General features: G+C 33.1%; 2 protein-coding genes, 1 long non-coding RNA gene and 1 pseudogene across 29 annotated transcripts; 2 read left to right on the top strand and 2 right to left on the bottom strand.

Annotated features, from left to right (window-relative positions):
* Positions 1-355: 355 nt before the first annotated feature.
* Positions 356-7,723, top strand: LOC146927556 (aminoaldehyde dehydrogenase 2, peroxisomal-like). Of its 15 annotated transcripts, XR_015005734.1 has the most exons (15): positions 358-463; positions 590-1,593; positions 1,851-1,998; positions 2,107-2,194; positions 2,286-2,590; positions 2,813-2,926; positions 3,335-3,412; positions 3,512-3,654; positions 3,755-3,815; positions 3,901-4,007; positions 4,518-4,578; positions 5,817-5,972; positions 6,050-6,291; positions 6,525-6,771; positions 7,166-7,723. XR_015005734.1 is itself a non-coding variant. In XM_085700802.1 (11 exons), exons 6-11 carry the CDS (start codon positions 2,843-2,845, stop codon positions 4,561-4,563), a joined length of 519 nt encoding a protein of 172 aa, XP_085556928.1. In that variant the 5' UTR covers positions 359-463; positions 590-1,593; positions 1,851-1,998; positions 2,107-2,194; positions 2,286-2,590; positions 2,813-2,842; the 3' UTR covers positions 4,564-4,786. The 15 variants fall into 15 exon arrangements, 3 of the variants coding, with proteins under 3 accessions (XP_085556928.1, XP_085556929.1, XP_085556927.1); XR_015005731.1 differs by lacking the exons at positions 4,518-4,578; positions 5,817-5,972 and having other exon boundaries at positions 357-463; positions 2,286-2,383; positions 2,501-2,590; XR_015005735.1 differs by lacking the exon at positions 5,817-5,972.
* Positions 7,724-8,288: 565 nt separating this feature from the next.
* On the bottom strand, positions 8,289-9,322 carry LOC146927555 (uncharacterized). Its single transcript, XR_015005737.1, has 2 exons — positions 8,442-9,322; positions 8,289-8,350 (listed from the first exon to the last, which is right to left on the bottom strand). It is a non-coding gene; the product is annotated as an uncharacterized LOC146927555 (long non-coding RNA).
* A 1,306-nt stretch (positions 9,323-10,628) lies between these two features.
* Positions 10,629-16,867, bottom strand: LOC146927554 (G2/mitotic-specific cyclin S13-6-like). Of its 13 annotated transcripts, none has more exons than XM_085700792.1 (17): positions 16,767-16,867; positions 16,585-16,653; positions 16,232-16,308; positions 15,726-15,852; positions 15,581-15,626; positions 15,263-15,466; positions 14,819-15,169; positions 14,634-14,744; positions 14,387-14,515; positions 14,221-14,292; positions 13,963-14,068; positions 13,253-13,370; positions 13,095-13,166; positions 12,900-12,963; positions 12,500-12,568; positions 11,661-11,845; positions 10,629-11,062 (listed from the first exon to the last, which is right to left on the bottom strand). In XM_085700792.1, exons 4-7 carry the CDS (start codon positions 15,830-15,832, stop codon positions 14,945-14,947), a joined length of 582 nt encoding a protein of 193 aa, XP_085556918.1. In that variant the 5' UTR covers positions 15,833-15,852; positions 16,232-16,308; positions 16,585-16,653; positions 16,767-16,867; the 3' UTR covers positions 10,629-11,062; positions 11,661-11,845; positions 12,500-12,568; positions 12,900-12,963; positions 13,095-13,166; positions 13,253-13,370; positions 13,963-14,068; positions 14,221-14,292; positions 14,387-14,515; positions 14,634-14,744; positions 14,819-14,944. The 13 variants fall into 13 exon arrangements, with proteins under 13 accessions (XP_085556918.1, XP_085556919.1, XP_085556913.1 ...); XM_085700793.1 differs by having other exon boundaries at positions 13,253-13,365; XM_085700787.1 differs by lacking the exon at positions 13,253-13,370.
* Positions 16,868-16,911: 44 nt separating this feature from the next.
* LOC146927553 (putative pectinesterase/pectinesterase inhibitor 6 pseudogene) lies at positions 16,912-18,117 on the top strand (annotated as a pseudogene).
* Positions 18,118-18,342: the final 225 nt, after the last annotated feature.

The raw sequence follows: 18,342 nt of genomic DNA, 5'->3' as shown, positions 1-18,342 counted from the left end.
ATGTGTAGCTAAAATAATATGTGAAAACAATGTGAATAGAATGAGAAGAAGCCAGGTTGAAGCTTGCAAGAAGTTAGGAGCTTATTCCTAATGTGAGGATGGTTGACAGATTTTTCTTAGTCCACTTCATCTCTTGATGGTACTCTCAGGCATGATTTCATAGTATCATACACGGTGAAGCCGATGGCCGCAGATGTTGATGCATGTCTTTGTTTTCTTCTTTTTTTTTTGTGATTTTGTTCTGTTATGAGGTTTTAATTGATGTTCTTCCTCAGGTTCGGTTGATATCAAGCTCAAAGGTTTGTGTTTTGTTTGTTATTGCTTTGCATGTTCTTTTGTGGTTCAATTTTTATGATTTTGTTGTCTTTGTGTTCTGATTTTGTGTTTTGTTGGTTTTTTTGTGCTTTGATTTTGTTTTTTTTGTTCCCTGTTATTCCAGGTTTCTTTGTTATTGAGCTCAGAGGTTTGTGTTGTGTTTTTGATTGTTTTGCATGTTCTGGTTTTGTTCAATTTTGTTAATTGCTCTGTTCTGTTTTTGATCTTATGTGATTTTGGGTTTGAACTGACTATATTTTCAACTTTTTTGCAGGTTTGTTGGTTATCTAGCATAAGGTTTTCTGATTTTGGTAGTTGGTGTTGTTTATATCAGTTAATTGTTGATATTTGTGTCTTTTTTCTGTGTGATTTTCTCTGTTTGTGATTTTGGGTCTGTGTTTGAGTAGTGAAACAATCTGTTGAAAAGCTTAAGTAATTGTGATGTGGTTGGTGACTTTGAGACCAAGTAACCTTATGGCTTTTCTTTGTGATTTGTTGTTTTGAATTTTTGGTTCCAGAACTGATATAGTTTGTTCATACGAGATTTGGGTGAAAGATGTTGTTTGGATAAATCATTGGTGTATAAGGACTGTCTTAGAATGAGATTATGATGGTAGTGTTTGGTACAAAATTTGGGATCAGCTTTGCTTCAAAAGTATTGAAAACAAGTTTGCCGCATAAATTTAACTATAAATAAGTTAACTATAATGATGGCATTGGATTACATGCTTTGAAATTTGCTTAGAATGAGATTATGATGGTAGTGTTTGGTACAAAATTTGGGATCAGCTTTGCTTCAAAAGTATTGAAAACAAGTTTGCTGCATAAATTATACACGCATGTTATGGATTTAGCTGTTTTTGTTTATTCAGTATTTTTTTCTCTCTTTCTGCGATTTTGGTAATTGATTAAGGAACAGTAGAGTTAAATTGAAGGGTTAAAGGGTTTGATGAGTAACCAGAGATTCAATTGAAGGCTTTGATTTTTCTGTGATTTTTTGATTTTTCTGTGATTTTGTTATTTTTTTTTTTATAGTGAATGTTGATATCTTTTCTTTTTTGTGATTTTGGTTGTTCTGCTGGAAGAGTAGGTAGGTATGTGTGAATATTTATCCATTGTGATTTGGTTTGGCAATAGAAACAAGAAATTTGCAGAAAAAGGATTACTGAAAGTTTGGGTAAAAGCTGGATTTTGGAGAGTTGAGTAGAGAAATTGAAGTTTTGCAGAAGGTAGAAACTATGAGCTGGAGATAAGCTTAATCTGATTCAGAAGGTTGTGGTAAGTTCTCTATTAAACTTGAATTTGATTAGATAGAGAAGGATTGTTTATGTATATTAGTGAAATGAGTAGCCTATATTATTGTGTGATTATGTATATCATGTGCACTGAGATAGTTGATGAAATGTTTGTGGATTTTAAGATTCTACCCTCAATTCCCTACAGTTTAGATATAAATTTTGTACGATTTGGATCAATAATGAATTCAGAAAACACATTAGAAGTTGGACTGTAGTGCTGAAAATCTGCAGAAAAAGCTATACAGGTTTTGGCATGAAAATTGCAAAATAAGCGATTTTGAAGTTTAAGCTGCAGTTAAGCTGTTTTGAGAAAAGTGCTTATGGGGCATAGCAGGAGCTGAAATGGGACGTAAGCAGCGTCGAGACTTTAAAAAAAATGTTTAAGGTGAGTTCCTTTAGTTGTAGAACGCACCTCTTGGGTAGTTTATGATTATGTTTGAGTGAGATAAATATTTGTGGTTTGTTGTTTTCATAGAGTTAAGCTCTTTGTCAGGCTTGTGAACAGTCACTATCATCTTTGCTTATGTTGATGGATGTTTATAGAAGAGTTAGATTATGTTATTGTATCGAGACTGATCGATGTAAGTATATACATCTTCTCTACTATACTTTTTCCAATCACCTCAACATCTATCTATAGTGACGCAATATCATAATTCTTTTTTATGACAGGTTTGTTATAATGTTCTGAAAATCGCCATTGACGCCATTCCAGATTCCGTGCATGAATTGAAGCAATATTTTATAAGTCTTCTCATGTATTCAGCAGAGTAAGGGTGTTGCAAACTTTGCTCAAATAATTCAACATAATGGTTGGAATTTCCCTTTGAGTGAATATTTACTTTGATTGTGAGTTTCTGTCATGTAAAGATGTAAAAATTCTGTAGTTTATGCATTAGTCAGAGTTGCTTGAAACTATGGTTCTACATTTTGAATATGGTCAGATATGCAGTGCAGCTTCCCGTCTTATTGTACATGTAAGTATAATAGATTGATCCCACTCCTTCCGTAAACTTTTGTGCTAGCTCATTAAACAAGTAATTGTAACTTCCATTTGCATTTTTTCTTTTGTCTGCGTATATGGGACTGATCGTGCTAACTTCAATTGAGCTAGAACTTTGTCAGACAAATTGGTAGTTGGGATTTTGTCGGCATTCATCTTCAAAAACTGATAAGCTAAGATACTCTTATTATTTCAGGAAAGTATAGCAACATAATTTTTGAATAGGATGATGAAATGGATCAAAAACATCAAAATTTCAGATCCCTTGGAAGAAGGTTGCAGGCTAGGACCTGTTGTTAGTGAAGGGCAGGTATATTTTCATTTCTCATTTCTGTACAATGTATATGCTTTATACTTAACTTATATTCTGAACTTTGTAAAGTAAAGGACGGTTATGCTTTTGTATGTTTAAATTGCTTCTTCATATTCAATGAAAATGTATTGGTAAATATGATATTGTAATGAAATATGTCAATTTGCTTGTACCATGGACTGGTATAAAGCTTCCTGAGAAGCACTATTGGCTGGTTGGTTTTAACTTGTATGTATAATTTATGAGAAGGAAGAAGGAATCTTCTTCAAACAATTGTATATGTCCACATAATGTAGTTTTCTTTCTGGTCAGGCAACTAAAAATAGTTCACTGATTCTAAACATATTTGTCTGGAACAATGATTATATGATATCTAATATTCTGTATTCACATTATATGGTTCAGTACGAAAAAATATTGAAGTTTGTCTCGAACGCTAAGAGTGAGGGTGCGACAATTTTGACTGGTGGGTCTCGACCAGAGGTATGATTATGCTTTCTGTGCAAGTGTGTTCAGTTAGGTATTTCTGCATTTTCCATGATAATTGATTATGTTTTGCAAATGCAATGGCAACATCTAAAGAAAGGATTCTTTGTTGAACCAACCATCATAACTGATGTGACTACTTCCATGCAAATTTGGAAAGAAGAAGTATTTGGACCTGTTCTGTGTGTAAAAACGTTTAGCACCGAGGAAGAAGCTATTGATCTAGCAAATGACACTATGTGAGTCAGTTTTCTGCGAACTAACGTTGACTTCATCTGTATACTCTTTTCCGGTCATTTGTGGAATGGTATCTAAGTTATATACTTTGGTCCTCTACAGCTATGGCTTAGGTGCTGCTGTAATATCAAATGATCTAGAAAGATGTGAGCGTGTAACTAAGGTGAGACTGATTATAGGTCATCAAGAAAACAACTAAATAATTGGATTGTTGTTGCAATTGAATAGTTTATCTTGCTCTGATGCAGGCATTTAAGGCCGGAATAGTATGGGTCAATTGTTGTCAGCCATGCTTCACTCAAGCGCCATGGGGAGGCATTAAACGTAGTGGTTTTGGCCGTGAACTAGGAGAATGGTATGACTCTATTTACTAAATTAGCTAATGTGAAAGTCTCCTTAAATGCCTAACTTTTTATTTATTTTTCTCTGGATGAAGAGGTGATCGCAGCTTCTTAATATGCAAAAGAAACCCATAATTATAAGGTGAAGTCTAAGTCTGTGGATTGTTAAATGTAGTACATTCCCTGCTGACAGTGTAGTGATCATCAGATACTGTACTTCTAAATTCAATTTAACAGTCAATAAAGCTATGAACGGATCATGGCACTGGTGCATTCCTTGCATGGTAAAATTGGAATTATACATGATAGGGATTAACATGTGTCGACACATTTGCATGTTTCCTTGGTCTGAATTTGGCATAAAGGGATAGTTGGATTGGGTAGACAATTAACTGTTACACAATCGCTGTAGAGACTACATACCTAAACCTGTATTAATGTCAGATCTGGCGTGGGAAATAAACAATTTTGCTAAACCTGTCTTATTTGACCTTGAGTCTGATTTTGTTTAATATTTTTAACAGGGGACAATTACTTGAGCGTGAAGCAAGTGACTCAGTACATCTCTGATGAACCATGGGGATGGTACCAACCTCCTGCAAAACTATGATATGTATCTAAAAACTAACATGAATAAGGGTTGGGTAATACCAAATTATGACTATGATCCTAAGGTGGGAAGGCATATATTTATAATGTCTCTGTAAAACAATGGAACTGGTTGCACTCAAGTTTATGCCGGTAGTGTGTTTATTTGATTTGGTTTTATGCTAGCCTAACCATCATGCTTCAATTTTTGAACGCCATTATGACAGACTTCTATCAACTCTATTATCTTTCCTACTATGATTCCATTGAAGTCTATTCTGAATGGCCGCAATAAGTAGGTCATTGAGTTCTATGAGGGGTTGTGAGTGTAAAAATAAAGACTTTTAAGTTAAGCAACACAAAGAAAATGGTCCATTTAGTTTCTTTCCCTATGGTACTTTAATTTTATTAAGCTTTTTCCCACTCAATTAGTTTTGCTTCTTATGTGTGTTTAGCTTCTATGTCCATATTGAACTTTACAATTACTATCTAGGTACAACATGAACCTTGACTCTTATAGGGTAATTTGATGAAATATTTATGGCATGGAGCCAAAAACATATATAACATGCTGTTTGTTAAATTTGAATGTTTAGACTAGACATAGTAGTCCTGATTGCAAAGAGATATGGGAGATGAAAAACTTTGATGTGGTCATATACAATTTCTGATTAGGTAGACATTAGAAAAAAGGGAAAAGTGATGAAATTGTAAAATATTAGTAAAATTCATTGGAAAGAAATGTGTTTTTTCCTGGATGCCTTGATCAAACTCAAATATATAGAAAATATATGTTGGAAACAGTTTAGGGATAACTGCAGGGTATGAATAGTTTAATCTCTCTATCTTAGTTAATTTATTTTGACCATTTGGTAAAGGATGGAAGGAGAATGGGGTTATATGTTGTGTTTAAGGGCTTATTTGGATTGGTTTATTTGAGATTATCTACTTGTGTATGCACTTGTGATACTGTTTGTAAGAGCTTATGAAAACAATTTATGACATGTCCATAGCCTTTTTCTAACTCATTTTCCTAAGCTCCTCAAGTATAGCTTATGAATATAACTCATAGCTTATTTCAGTAAGCTCTCTAGGACATTGTTTAAGTTCAGAATCAGCACAATACATTGAATGCTTTTCGTAAGAATTGTCTGTTACCATGCAAAAGAATAGTCTGTTTAAGTTATTGAACTTATTTTCCTGGTGGATCCTATTCAATGCACATTGTATGACAGATTTGATCAGAGATCATGCACATGAAAAAAAAGATGTCTTTCTTTTCCCTCCGGAGTTTCACATTGCGAAAGAGTTAAATAATGGAACTGAGATAATAGTAATGACGAAACTTGCGAAAACCGTGAGTTAAATCAGAGATGCTTAGTAGAGGACAGGTATTGGAATTATCAGTGTTAGATTGAGCAAATATTATTTTCTTTTACTTATCAGGTGCTTTTATGTTTTTGATTAGGTTGAATATATCAAATCTGAAAGGAACCTTCTTGCAGAAGTTGATAGCAATTGCATTGTAAAACTTTATTGTTCCTTTCAAGATGACGAGTATTTATATCTCATAATGGAGTATCTACCCGGTGGAGATATGATGACGTTGCTGATGCGGAATGAAGTACTGACTGAAGATGAAGCTAAATTCTATATCGGGGAGACTGTGCTAGCCATAGAGTCTATTCATAAACATAATTATATTCATAGGTGCGCTTAATCTGTAATCACTATTGTTTTGCGAAATCCTATTTAGTATAAGATTGTAGCTTAACTGAGTTTTGACAAACCGTTATTTTCAACGAAATCACTATTGTTTTGGAATTATCAGTGTTAGATTGTAGGGTACTTAACTTTACGACATGGATCTTGAATACCGATCATTCAGAGGTATTCATGTTAATCAAGAAATATTTAATATTCTGATTAATTGCATTTTACAGAGATATCATGCCCGACAACTTGCTTCTGGATAGAAATGGTCACGTGAAATTATCAGATTTTGGATTATGTAAGCCGCTAGACTGCAGTAACCTTCAGGAAAAAGACTGCAGTAACCTTCAGGAAAAAGACTTATCTAATGGAGTTAACATAAGTGGAGTCCTTCAAAGTGATGAACTTGCTTTATCTCCTAACCAATCACAACAACAGCAACTGGAGCATTCGCGGAAAAATCGCAGCAGAATGCTGGTAAGTCTCTCAAATAAACACATTCATAAATAAGCATGATTTTTTTTTTTAACATAGCAAACTTTATTATAAAACGGCGAGACTCACAACACATGAGTACTCACAAAACGTATTCATAAACAAGTATGATTACTTTATTCAAAGCGGCCTACACCTTTTTTCAGTTATAATAAAAATTCAGTCATTATTCTTTCGTTATGTTTGGACTTCGGTTCTTTCGTGATATTTTTGTTTGGTTAGTACGAGTCTAGCATCATTTACATCATATATCAATTTGGGTTATTGCTTTATATTTTATCCTTTAAAGACTATTCTCTCTTTTGATTGTATGGCTGCTCTACTTAGATTCATCATTAATGACATTTTAAGCTTTTCTATCTTTGTGATATTGCAGACCTATTCTATGGTTGGAACACTCGATTATATTGCTCCAGAAGTTATTCTGAAGAGAGGGTATGGCGTGGAATGTGATTGGTATAATAGTATATGGCGTTGAAAGCTTGGCAAGTTTGCATTACTGAGAATAAGTGAATAACTTCTCAGGTCTGCTGCTGATAATCTCTAACATGTTGGTCAAACTAAGTGAAGAAAAAGCTCATGTTGAGGCTGAGATTGAGCATTAAAGGAACACCGTAGAATAATGTGAGAGAGAAATTAATTCCAAAGAGCTTGAAATTCGCAATGAAGAAAAAAACATGAGTATGAGGTCTGCAGAAGCTGCTAACAAGCAGCATATGGAGGGTGTCAAAAAACTTGCTAAGATATCTCCAGCAGGCTATCCTTCAGAAAAGCACATAGAAATAGCCACTCTAGAAGTGAAATAGCTGTTATAATATTATAACAGCACAGCCATGTGTAGATTACTCTGAAGTCTGAAGCATCAAATTATATTGTAAGAATTATATGGTGGATACATTAATCTGAAATATTAATCATTTCAACTAAGGAATAATTGAGGAAGAAAAAAAAACACAATATGGTGATAATCGAACTTTTCAAAGGTGATTAAATATTCAATTATTGATTAAGGTCTATTACAATATAATTTAAAACTTTACAAATATTAAATTTATACCGTTATCCTTGGCATTATCAAAAAGTAAAATTACAGTTCATAAACATATTAGATAGTATCACTACCTGGTGATAAAAATTAAGCTCGATTGAATAATACAGTATTAACCAATATTGATTCCAATTATTTAGAACTTAAATATTGTAAGATTGTGCTATATACAATATTAATTTACTTTATAAACAATTTTTTTTACAAAATACGTTACTGAACCCCATGCCTTAGACCATGCATCACAAATATTTGGATTATGCGACCTTCGTTATCAAATTTACGAAGAATGATATTCCGTAATTTGAACATTTCTCCTTTAAAACAAGTTTTTTAAAAGTACGTATAATTCACCTGAAAGGACTCGATACTAAATTGTAGTTAATATCTGCCTTTGCTATAGATCATGTGAAAGGATTTATATACGTTGAAACTGAAAGACAAAATGATATAAATCAGGTAGAGAGGCATTCAGCTATCTGTCTGATGCAGAAGTTTGTTCACTTGAAAGAACTGGATAGTAAATTACAGTTAATATCTACCTTTGTTGTAGATCATGTAAAAGGATTTATATACGTGGAACTAAATTGCAGTTAATATCTACCTTTGCTAGGGGTGACAAAAATACACATACCCACGGGTACCCGTGGGTAAAATCCGTCACGGACATGGAGTGGGTAGCTAAACGGGTATCCACGGGTATAATAAACGGGTATTTGACTACCCATTATTATATGGACACAGACACGGATTTGATTGTATCCTTCCCCAACTCATCAAGATTAATATCTGAATGACTAAAGTCCACCAGGAGAATTGTACTGATTAAGAAAATATTTGCAGATAAGTAATTTCATACATTCATGTGTCGAAAAATTTCATAGCATGAAATTCAATTTTTGAAGAAGGAAGATGATCATTCATAAAAGTGCATCAATGAAGAAAATGATCACTTATATCAAATTTAGTCGCTTAAAACAAAAACATAAATAGATCCATGATGGAAAACATAGGATCCATATTAGTAGGTATGATTTATGAAATTTTGAACGGATTATATATGGATGTTTAAAAGTTGAAGTTTTTTGGTAATTAAAAAAAGTTTTTATTTGTACCAAAAAATAAATAAATTCAAAACTCCATGGGTACCCATGGATACCTGAATATCCACAAGTACTCGTATAGTGGGTACCCACGAGGTTATATTGACTCTGCATAGTGCAAGGGTGGTGGATCAGATCAAGTACACAGTTCACAATTATTCTACTAAATTAACTTTACAGTTATTGAGTTGTTGAAAGTCACTACTTTTCCAATGCACGTTTAGCCTTCTCAATTGTTGTCTTCGCTGCAACTTGCTTTGTATCTCCCTCTACAAAAAAAGTCATTGACATTTTCATTTGTTACTCGTGATAAGCCATTTTGAACATTTCATTTTCTAACCCGTGATGCAGGAGTACTCTAAATATTGTGTTATGGTTTATAATTATCAGGTCATCTCTTATCCGATGTGAGATTCTTAACACACCCCCTCACGACCAGCACTATTAAGCTTGGTTTGTTGACATAAATGGTGAGTGGATAGATAGCAAAAACCTGATAAAAGCTGACCCAATGGATCTTGAAGAGACTCTAATGCCGTTTTAGAAATTGTGGTTTGACTTAACACAACCCCATAAAACCGGCTTTCACATTCCGCCCCCTAACATTTTGGACAAGTTTGGTGATTGTACACTTAAGCTTTTATCATGATGAACACTTATATTACAAACAACAAATTAAGTAGTTTATCATTATAAATGTTAATGCTATAAGTTGCAAATTAAAATGTTTATCCATGCATAACTACAGTTGATGATCCAATGGATCGAGTACTTGGGTTTTGAGACATAATGTTCTAAAAAAAGTTAATCGACTTTGAATGTCTATCCTTCTTGAACTTTTAAATATATCTTCTAATTAATGCAGATCTTGAATATTTATAATATCGACAAAAATTTGTGTAGGTCCTATAATAAATTGCTAATCTTTCATTTGGAGAAGAGTTCAGAAATTAGTATATATATTCTTGTTAAAATCCATCCTTCAAATCAATCAAACTGTGGATGTTTTGTCCGTTATCAAATTGGAGTATCCTTGTGTATTATCACCTTCTTCCTCGATGCTCTTTAATAATCAATTCAAGATGTCTTTTCTAATCAAACTGAAAAGTTGCATCGATGTTTATCAATTGGATTATTTCTGAAAGAGATATTTGTACATCTATTTAATGACAATTTAAGTGACAATCTTGTTTTTCTCTCTTTTTATTGGTTAAAAGCAATGGTGAGAGAAAAAGTAAGAGAGAGAATAACATCATGTGAGTATGAGAGAAAAAGTCGTTCAAAAGTTGTCAAAAATTGATGTACAAATGTCATTTCTCATTTCTGAAACAAGGCTAATAACATGTAAGGCTGTGGTTTTGTTTTTCTTCTTCATCGTATATATGCATGCATCTTTATTGCTATAACTTTTCAATTGGGCCGAGTCTTATTTTTTTAGTTACAAACTAGTTACAAACCCGTGCTTCGCACGGGGTGAATTGCCTTTTTTCGAAAAAATTTGTTATAAAGGAATAGACTATTACAGGCAAACACAAATTTCTTAATATACTTAAAAGTAAACTGATTTGAAACATAGATATTACAGGCATATAAGAATATTGCATTTGCCTTCAAATTGTTTATTTATCAGAATTTTATGGTTTTATATGATACAAAGAGTAATCTGGTATGAAGAGTAGATACTAATATAAACACAATTTAGTAGATACTAATATAAACAGAGTTATTTATAAGTACAACAAAGTGGATATTTACATGCATCATATTTGAGCACAACACACTTATTGTAGTAAGTTTTGATGTCAAACTTAATAAATTACACCTAACCAAAAGCAGCCATGGCTGATGCAAAATCAAAAGCCATTATGCGAAGGATATAACAATATAGACCGCAGATCAAATAACTTCGCAAGATACAATGGCATATCTTCCAAAAAATACCCAAGGATGAAACTGGTCACTCCGTTTTAATTTCTTTGCCCAACTTGGCGGAAGAAAACTGTGTCAGGTTACAATCGGTAGATGCGATACTGTTACGATATTTTTCATCAGAAGAACGCTTTGCGGGGGTGCAGCTTCCAAACTGTTTCGAATCATTATCAGCACAGACAAAGAAAGATTGCTGTTGCAATGGGAATAAGGAAAAATCATACACAAAATAATTTCTAAGTGTCATTGAAGTTATAGTTTTCATATAGTGGTGTTGCTAAGATCATCAACAATGTGAATAATTAGTATCGAACATATAGGTGTAGGATAGGTTAGCAAACTTGTATCCTTAACATGACCACAGTAGAATTTTGACAAAAGTGAATAACTGCAATTTAGAAACTTTTGTAAATATAACTTGTATCCTCTATTATTGCTAATACGCAATATCCTTTAAGAATATAATGAAAACATCAATAAAATTGCAACCAAGATGATTGATGTTATGAAAGTTGGATCTAATGCTAATTGAACAATTTCCAGATAATAAGTTGCATCTTTTTCTGAAGTGTACAATTTTCTTTGGAAGATAAAGTAGGTAATGCCAACAGTCGATGAGAAGATCCATGAGACCATGACTGATATTCGAACACATTTATGATTTGGCATAAGCATATCAGTACATCAATAGCTAAATTTCTCATCAACAATTTAGATCATTTACTTTACCCTCCAAAGTGAATAGTTCACTTCCAAGGAGTTAAATCTGTATGATTAAGATCCTCACTTACATCCTTGGATAAGAGCCGCTCTGGTCCATGGCAGTTCAACTATCAAACTGCTTACATTCTTAACGTCACTAAATAAATCACATCCATTCACAACATGAGGAGCTAAAATTTAAATCTCATTTGAGAGAGATATCTGCATTATGTGTGTGGCATGTCTCGAGTAAGATTACATTCAGCAAGGAAACCTATGGAAGGCAAAATTAAAATAACATTAACTTTATTTCAATAATAACATGCATATCCTTAATTTGATTGGGGTCATACTTTATTTGTATAATTTATTTCAAAAATAAAAATATTCCATTAACTAAATTGAAGTATTTATCTATCCAAAAAATAAATAAATTGAAGTATTTATGAGAATGTGAATCGCCCTAGGAGGTTGAGGGTTGAGAAAGAAAGATCAATATTACATCTGATAGAAAAGGAAGCAAAAAAGTCCCCATGAGCTTAGCTCATTTGGTAAGGGATAATGCACAATATGTGTAGGGGCCGGGGTTCGAACCCCGGACGCCCCACATATTCATCTTACTGCAAAATAAGATGCATAGCCACAAAAAAAAAAAACAAAATTCATCTTACTGCAAAATAAGATGCATAGCCACAAAAAAAAAAACAAAATATAATGGAATTGAAGTCATGTAATTATCATAAAACAATCTCTTAATATTCATTATTAAGTGAAATGATTAAATCCTTTATATTATTTTATAGAAGTATTTCCCTTTTTTATTTCCGTTGGTGTTAAGCATGTGCACAGTGCAAAACAGGTCAAGTTTGAACCTTGAATAGTAGTAATAAATTAATACTTTAAAGATTGCAAGGCACTGATGTCTTACCTCAACCTGTTGTTGCAGTGATTGCACATAGTTTATTATCTCATCTAGCATTACTGCTTTGCCATTTATCTAATAAGAAAAGAAACCGAAGACATCAGAAAAATTAACAAATAAAGACAAAACTAAAAGAGATAGCAAATTAAGGAATCCTGGAAATGAGTCGGTATTTTGGGTTTTAAAAACACATCAAGGAGTATATGCTATATCTGCGCCAAGGCCGCAAAAATATCTTGCGCATTAACAAACCTCACTCCAAAAAAAAAAAAAAACCAGAAATAAATATGTTGAAAATGTTGTAGGAGAATGCCACTAAACAGATTTTCCTGAATGTTGCTGGAAGAAAAAAAAAATTAGCAAATAATGGTAGTGTAAACGTGAGAAATGCGTAGAGATAACATACAAATCAATGAGTGGAAGCTCAGTCAGGTGTGACTGGTCGAATAAATATGTTATGCTGCAGGAACCTGCAATAAGTACCACATTATAGATCAAATCAACATGACCCGTAATTTAGTAAAATCTTTTCTTAGTATAAGACGGAATGAAAATCAAATAAAGGAAACAGGATGAGGGGCGTATGAAAGAAGATACTTACAATCTACCAAGGTTTATCAAGGAACCAAATGAACTTGGCAAATCTCCAGCAAAATTATTATAAGAAAGGTCCCTGATGAAAAGAATAAATCATCCTATGTGAGTTGAAAGACTAAGATCTGTAAACAATAATTGAACACCTAAACTTTGATGCCTCACTTTTTCCTGATTCAGTCTAATTTCATTATGTAGTCTAATTGGAGTGCTTCTCACCAGCTGACAGAGCATTTCTTTTCTTATCCAAAACAGCATCCTTTTTTGGCTTCTGAATTCTAAACTATCCCATGTATTTCCGACAAAAAATGACGATTATGTGGGCTATTCTATCTGGCTATTCTAAGGATTCTTAACACAAACACAGTTAATGAATTAACCTTCAGAATCCTATCACTTGAAAGAAGCCAACAACGTTGACACAACGAAATACATAAAAGTATGAACCACAATTGTGCTACCAGTTGTAACCATCTAGAACAATAGTGTGTGTGTGTGTGTGTGTGTATATATATATATCACAGTTTCTAAAGCTAAATTAAAAATCTGCATAGTAAACTAACATAAGCAAAGAGCTGCTATATTGTTTGATTCTAATTAGCAACAGTTCTTATTTTGAAAAATTGAAAAGCCCATCCCTTATGCTTAATTAGGATAACAATGAAACTAATTGAATATAAGTTCTATGATTGCTCAGAAAGTGATTGAGCACACAGATTTGACAGAGGCCACTTGAATGAAATATCATCAAAGTGGAATTACTAAGACCGATGAGAGGTAGTTTTAGTCAAACTCATAATTCTTTTCAAAAAATATAAACAAAGTTGTTGTATTCTTTATAATTCATTTCATAATCAAAACCTATAATTGTTTACCTGCAGATGACATTGGGTAATATGAAGGAATGACATGGATCATGAAACTCTCATTCTGGAGCAAACTCCCTGACACGAACATATTTTAACAAATCTTTCTCATAACCTGCCAAGTGAAAGACACAACCAGAACTATCACTTGGTTCACCAAGAAGAAATATAGGAGACCAACAGCCAATAAATATAAATCCTTCACTCAGACTACTAAGGCAATGCATGCAAGCTAGGTTTGATTCTGATAATAAAAATTGTGCTTACCTGACCAGTAAGAAGAGGAGTATCGGCTGCAAGTTTTGATGCAACAGGCCTCGGTGTACGTACAGGCCAACTCTGAAAATTGGTACACCATGTATATTAAGTTATAATGAAGGATAAGGAAGACCAATACTTCAATCAAGCAACTAAAAAAGGGGTGGCCATAAACCTGAGGCATGGTGAACTTCTTTTTGACACCTTGAAACTCAAGTTCCAACACAATGCAAAACTTTCCTCTCTTACCATGCTCAAGGCCACCAAGAAAAGCCACAATTTTTTTCATTAAAACGGGAAATATCTAAAGAAAATGATTAACAAAGTAAGATATATTGACATTTGAAGTATGAGAAAAATATAAAAAGTTACTTTACAAAAAGAAAGAAAGTGGCTCAAGAGTGTTAGCACAAGCACTAAACCTTTCAATGAGAACTGTTATTACTCAAAAAAGTTGATGTCATGGCTGAAAAAGCATCTGCTTCAAGTCTTCCCACAACAGAGAGGTAATCGTTTTTTCCCTTTAATATTTTCTACAAATCCAAAAGTATAACTTAGACCTGAACATGTGATATAATAAATTCGTGAAGGATAATTGACAGTTAACCTTAAAAATTTCATAAACAAAGAGCTGGATGACTCTATAAGTTATGGCCCTAATACGTAGCGATGCAAACCTATGGTACGTTACCCTTCAAGTAACCTCGAATGCCTTCTTCATTCCCTATCATTGTTATTGCCTGCATATCTTTTTTGACAAAATATATATGTAATGTTTTGACAAATCATCAGATCCAAATCCATCTAATATGGGCAATAAATATCGAGTCAGATAGAAAGTTTCCAGCATGAGTTCAAATTTCCTATACACTTCAATCAACCAGTCAATAAGAATTGATCTCATCTTAGCATTTATATCTGGCTGTGAAACCATGTAATCATGCACACGAACATCATCCTGTGTCATTCATCAAAGTCAAAATATTAGAGAATGTTAAAAAAGTAGAGATATATATAGAGAAGAAACACAAAACAAAGCATAGAACATTACTTCAGAGAGTTTGTAATACTTGTAGATGTCATCAATATACTCAGTTGCAGTCAATTCATTATCCTTATAAGATGAATCAAAGTTCTCAACCAAATCCTTGGGCACAACTCTACAAGCAGCCTGTGTTTGACAAATTATGTTCATTCTTATTATTAGTCTACATTGCTTCTGAGCATGTTCCACCCTTGCTGCAGGAACAATGTTCTACAACAACAAAAAGAGTTCCATCAAAACAAATTTAGTGATACAATGTATTAAGGAAACACAACCTTTGAAAATGGAACAAAGTAAACATGATAACAGCAAATACAAATGTACCTTGTTCTTCTCGGCTGCGGCTTGAGCAAGAGCCTCTAACTGAGCCCTGCAACAACAATAAAAACAAATAAAATCAGGCAAATTATAAAGATATACAACATGTGGTAATGATTTAATTTCAATTGTAAAGTTATGGAATCAGCACCTTGTGAGGCGTTTGGTGACATTAGCATTAGCACCAAGATCTGCCGGGTTGATCACAAGATTTTGGATATCTTGAAGTACTTTTCTGTTTCTTCCTTCAACCCCCATATTCCTTTGCTTATTCTCACCTAATTCCATTAACAAAAAGCATAAATCAGACATTATTTCACTGATCAAAAATTATAAATCACACCATAGCAGAAAAATGTACAACAAAGGTACCACCCGTGGATTCACTAAACATTTTCCAGATTATTACATAAACCCTAATACTTAACTAAACCACCCTCAGATTTCATTTCAAAATCTATGAAAATTTAATAGACCCATATACACAGAACAAATTAATCACAAAAAATTCAACGTGAGATGGAACTATACTTGTATACAATTCTTTATACAATTCTTGTATAAGGAACTATACTGTATTTGTGTAATAACCAGAAAATCAAATAAGCTCAAACTCTTATAGTTTTTGGATTCAGTGCAGGAAAAAAATTATGATACCTGTAAATGGCTTTTAAGATGTTCCAAAGTGAGTCCTGGAATCTCCACCACCCTCATCAAACGCTTTGGTGTTGCCTCTGCCACATATGCATAGTATGAAAAATACATTAAAAATTTAGATTCATCAACCAAATTCATTAAAAATCAATCAAACTTTCAAGTCTACACAAAGAAAACTTATCATCAACAAACCCAGGAAATCACTAATTTAAACCTGACCAACATACACATAAAACTTATCACCTGTTCAGCCCACAAATAAAAAACTTTTCATATCATAAATTGGTAACACAAAGTAATTTATAGCTGAAAAATTGATTTATTATATGCTTACATAGAAAAAAGTAATTTACCTTCAATTATGATTCTGCTAGCAGAAACTTTTACCCTTGCCAATTCCCACTCTAGTGTCCTCTCTCCTCCTGAAAATTTATGCTAAAACCATGTTACTGTATAGATAAACCAGTAGATACAAAAGTCATGCAAAAGTTAGTCCAAAATGCAAGTGGTCATAACATTATTAGCATATGCCTACTTGCAACTCAGAAATCTGTCACTGGATAACACCTCTTTTCTTTTTCACTGTGCATTTCAACATTTCTTTATCAAGACAATCTATTGAAATAAACAATTACAACATCAATATTTATGGCCCGCCAAAGCCAAATCTCTTGATCTATATATAGCACCATTCCCTTGCACTTAATTTCATAAGCAAACATTTCTAAGCAAGTCCTCTCGTATTCATTCCTATACACCTAGCTCTTCCCATTTATTATTATAGAAAAACATTTGCTGCACAACATGCACACTATTTCATTTTCTAATATGGATAAACTCATATTCAACTCTTGCATTGCATACTTTCTACTTTTCACTCTCTTGTTTGTGCATGGCAAAGAATTGTCATGCAATCAAACTCCATACCCTCATGTGTGCAACCATTATATTGGAACCACCACAAATAAACTATCAACCCTAGATTCTTCTTCATCATCTTCTTCTTCCTTCCATGATATTGCACTTAAGGTTACCTTGGACCAAGCCATTGAAGCACACAAACTTGTATCAACCATGGAATTAAATAATTTCAAAGACAAGCATGCCAAATCAGCATGGGAAGATTGTTTAGAGCTTTATGAGGATACAATATATCAACTCAAACGCTCAATAAACTCAAACAACCTAAATGACAAATTAACTTGGCAAAGTACTTCCATTACCAATCATCAAACTTGTCAAAATGGTTTCATTGATTTCAACCTTCCCTCTCACTTAAACTACTTCCCATCCATGTTAAGCAACTTCACTAAATTGCTTAGTAATTCTTTGTCCATTAGCAGCACTCTAACTTCATCACCATCATCCGCATCTACATCATCAAGTACTAAACAAAATGGAGGGAGAAGGTTGTTATCAGATAATAAATTTCCATATTGGCTTTCAGGGTCAGATAGAAAGCTTCTTCAGGCAACACCGGGGTCAGGGACAGGACCAAGTGCTGATATCGTGGTTGCACAAGATGGAAGTGGGAACTATAAGACAATATCTGAGGGTGTGGATGCAGCTGCTAAGCTTAGTGGAAAAGGGAGAGTTGTTATTCATCTGAAAGCAGGTGTTTATAAAGAGAATGTTGATATCAAAAGGACAGTGACAAATTTAATGATATTTGGAGATGGAATGGATTCTACTATTGTCACTGGTAATCAAAATGCTATAGATGGTTCTACCACATTTCGTTCAGCTACTTTCGGTAAGTTCTAACAACCATTAATCAACCAATATCTATTCATGTAGCTCTATAGTATGAAATATTATGTGTAACAATATTTTTTTATTGTTTCTATATGCATGGCAACAAAAAAAATATATATATATGATCAATGGAATAGTAACAATTATAGTAACAATAGTAATATAAAAAAACACTTTTATTATATCACTTTTGCCCCATTAAGATAGGGACATGCAGTACTTAGTTTTGTACAAACTGTGTTACGGATTAATCACGTAATATATTGACAAACTTCTTGTCATATTGCTATCAATCAAAGATTTATTAGCAATAAAGTACAAAAAAAAATTCTTATTAAAAATGTACAAAAATTTGA

The sequence above is a fragment of the Medicago sativa genome, chromosome 4 (genome assembly GCF_051527215.1).
Source record: "Medicago sativa cultivar Bolivia chromosome 4, Bolivia_mono, whole genome shotgun sequence".
In the NCBI taxonomy this organism is placed as follows: Eukaryota; Viridiplantae; Streptophyta; class Magnoliopsida; order Fabales; family Fabaceae; genus Medicago; species Medicago sativa.
This window is presented reverse-complemented; position numbering and strand designations above follow the sequence as displayed.

What these genes read in the sequence shown, in the direction of transcription:
- LOC146927556 (XM_085700801.1), top strand. An exon ending in AAACATAATTATATTCATAG is followed by an intron (nt 6,292 to 6,524) that starts GTGCGCTTAATC and finishes TGCATTTTACAG; the next exon opens with AGATATCATGCCCGACAACT. An exon ending in AAAATCGCAGCAGAATGCTG is followed by an intron (nt 6,772 to 7,165) that starts GTAAGTCTCTCA and finishes GTGATATTGCAG; the next exon opens with ACCTATTCTATGGTTGGAAC.
- LOC146927554 (XM_085700792.1), bottom strand. Translation starts at nt 15,832, where the DNA reads ATGGGGGTTGAAGGAAGAAACAGAAAAGTACTTCAAGATATCCAAAAT. An exon ending in CCGCAGCCGAGAAGAACAAG is followed by an intron (nt 15,467 to 15,580) that starts GTACATTTGTAT and finishes TTGTTGTTGTAG; the next exon opens with AACATTGTTCCTGCAGCAAG. An exon ending in AGTATTACAAACTCTCTGAA is followed by an intron (nt 15,170 to 15,262) that starts GTAATGTTCTAT and finishes TGAATGACACAG; the next exon opens with GATGATGTTCGTGTGCATGA.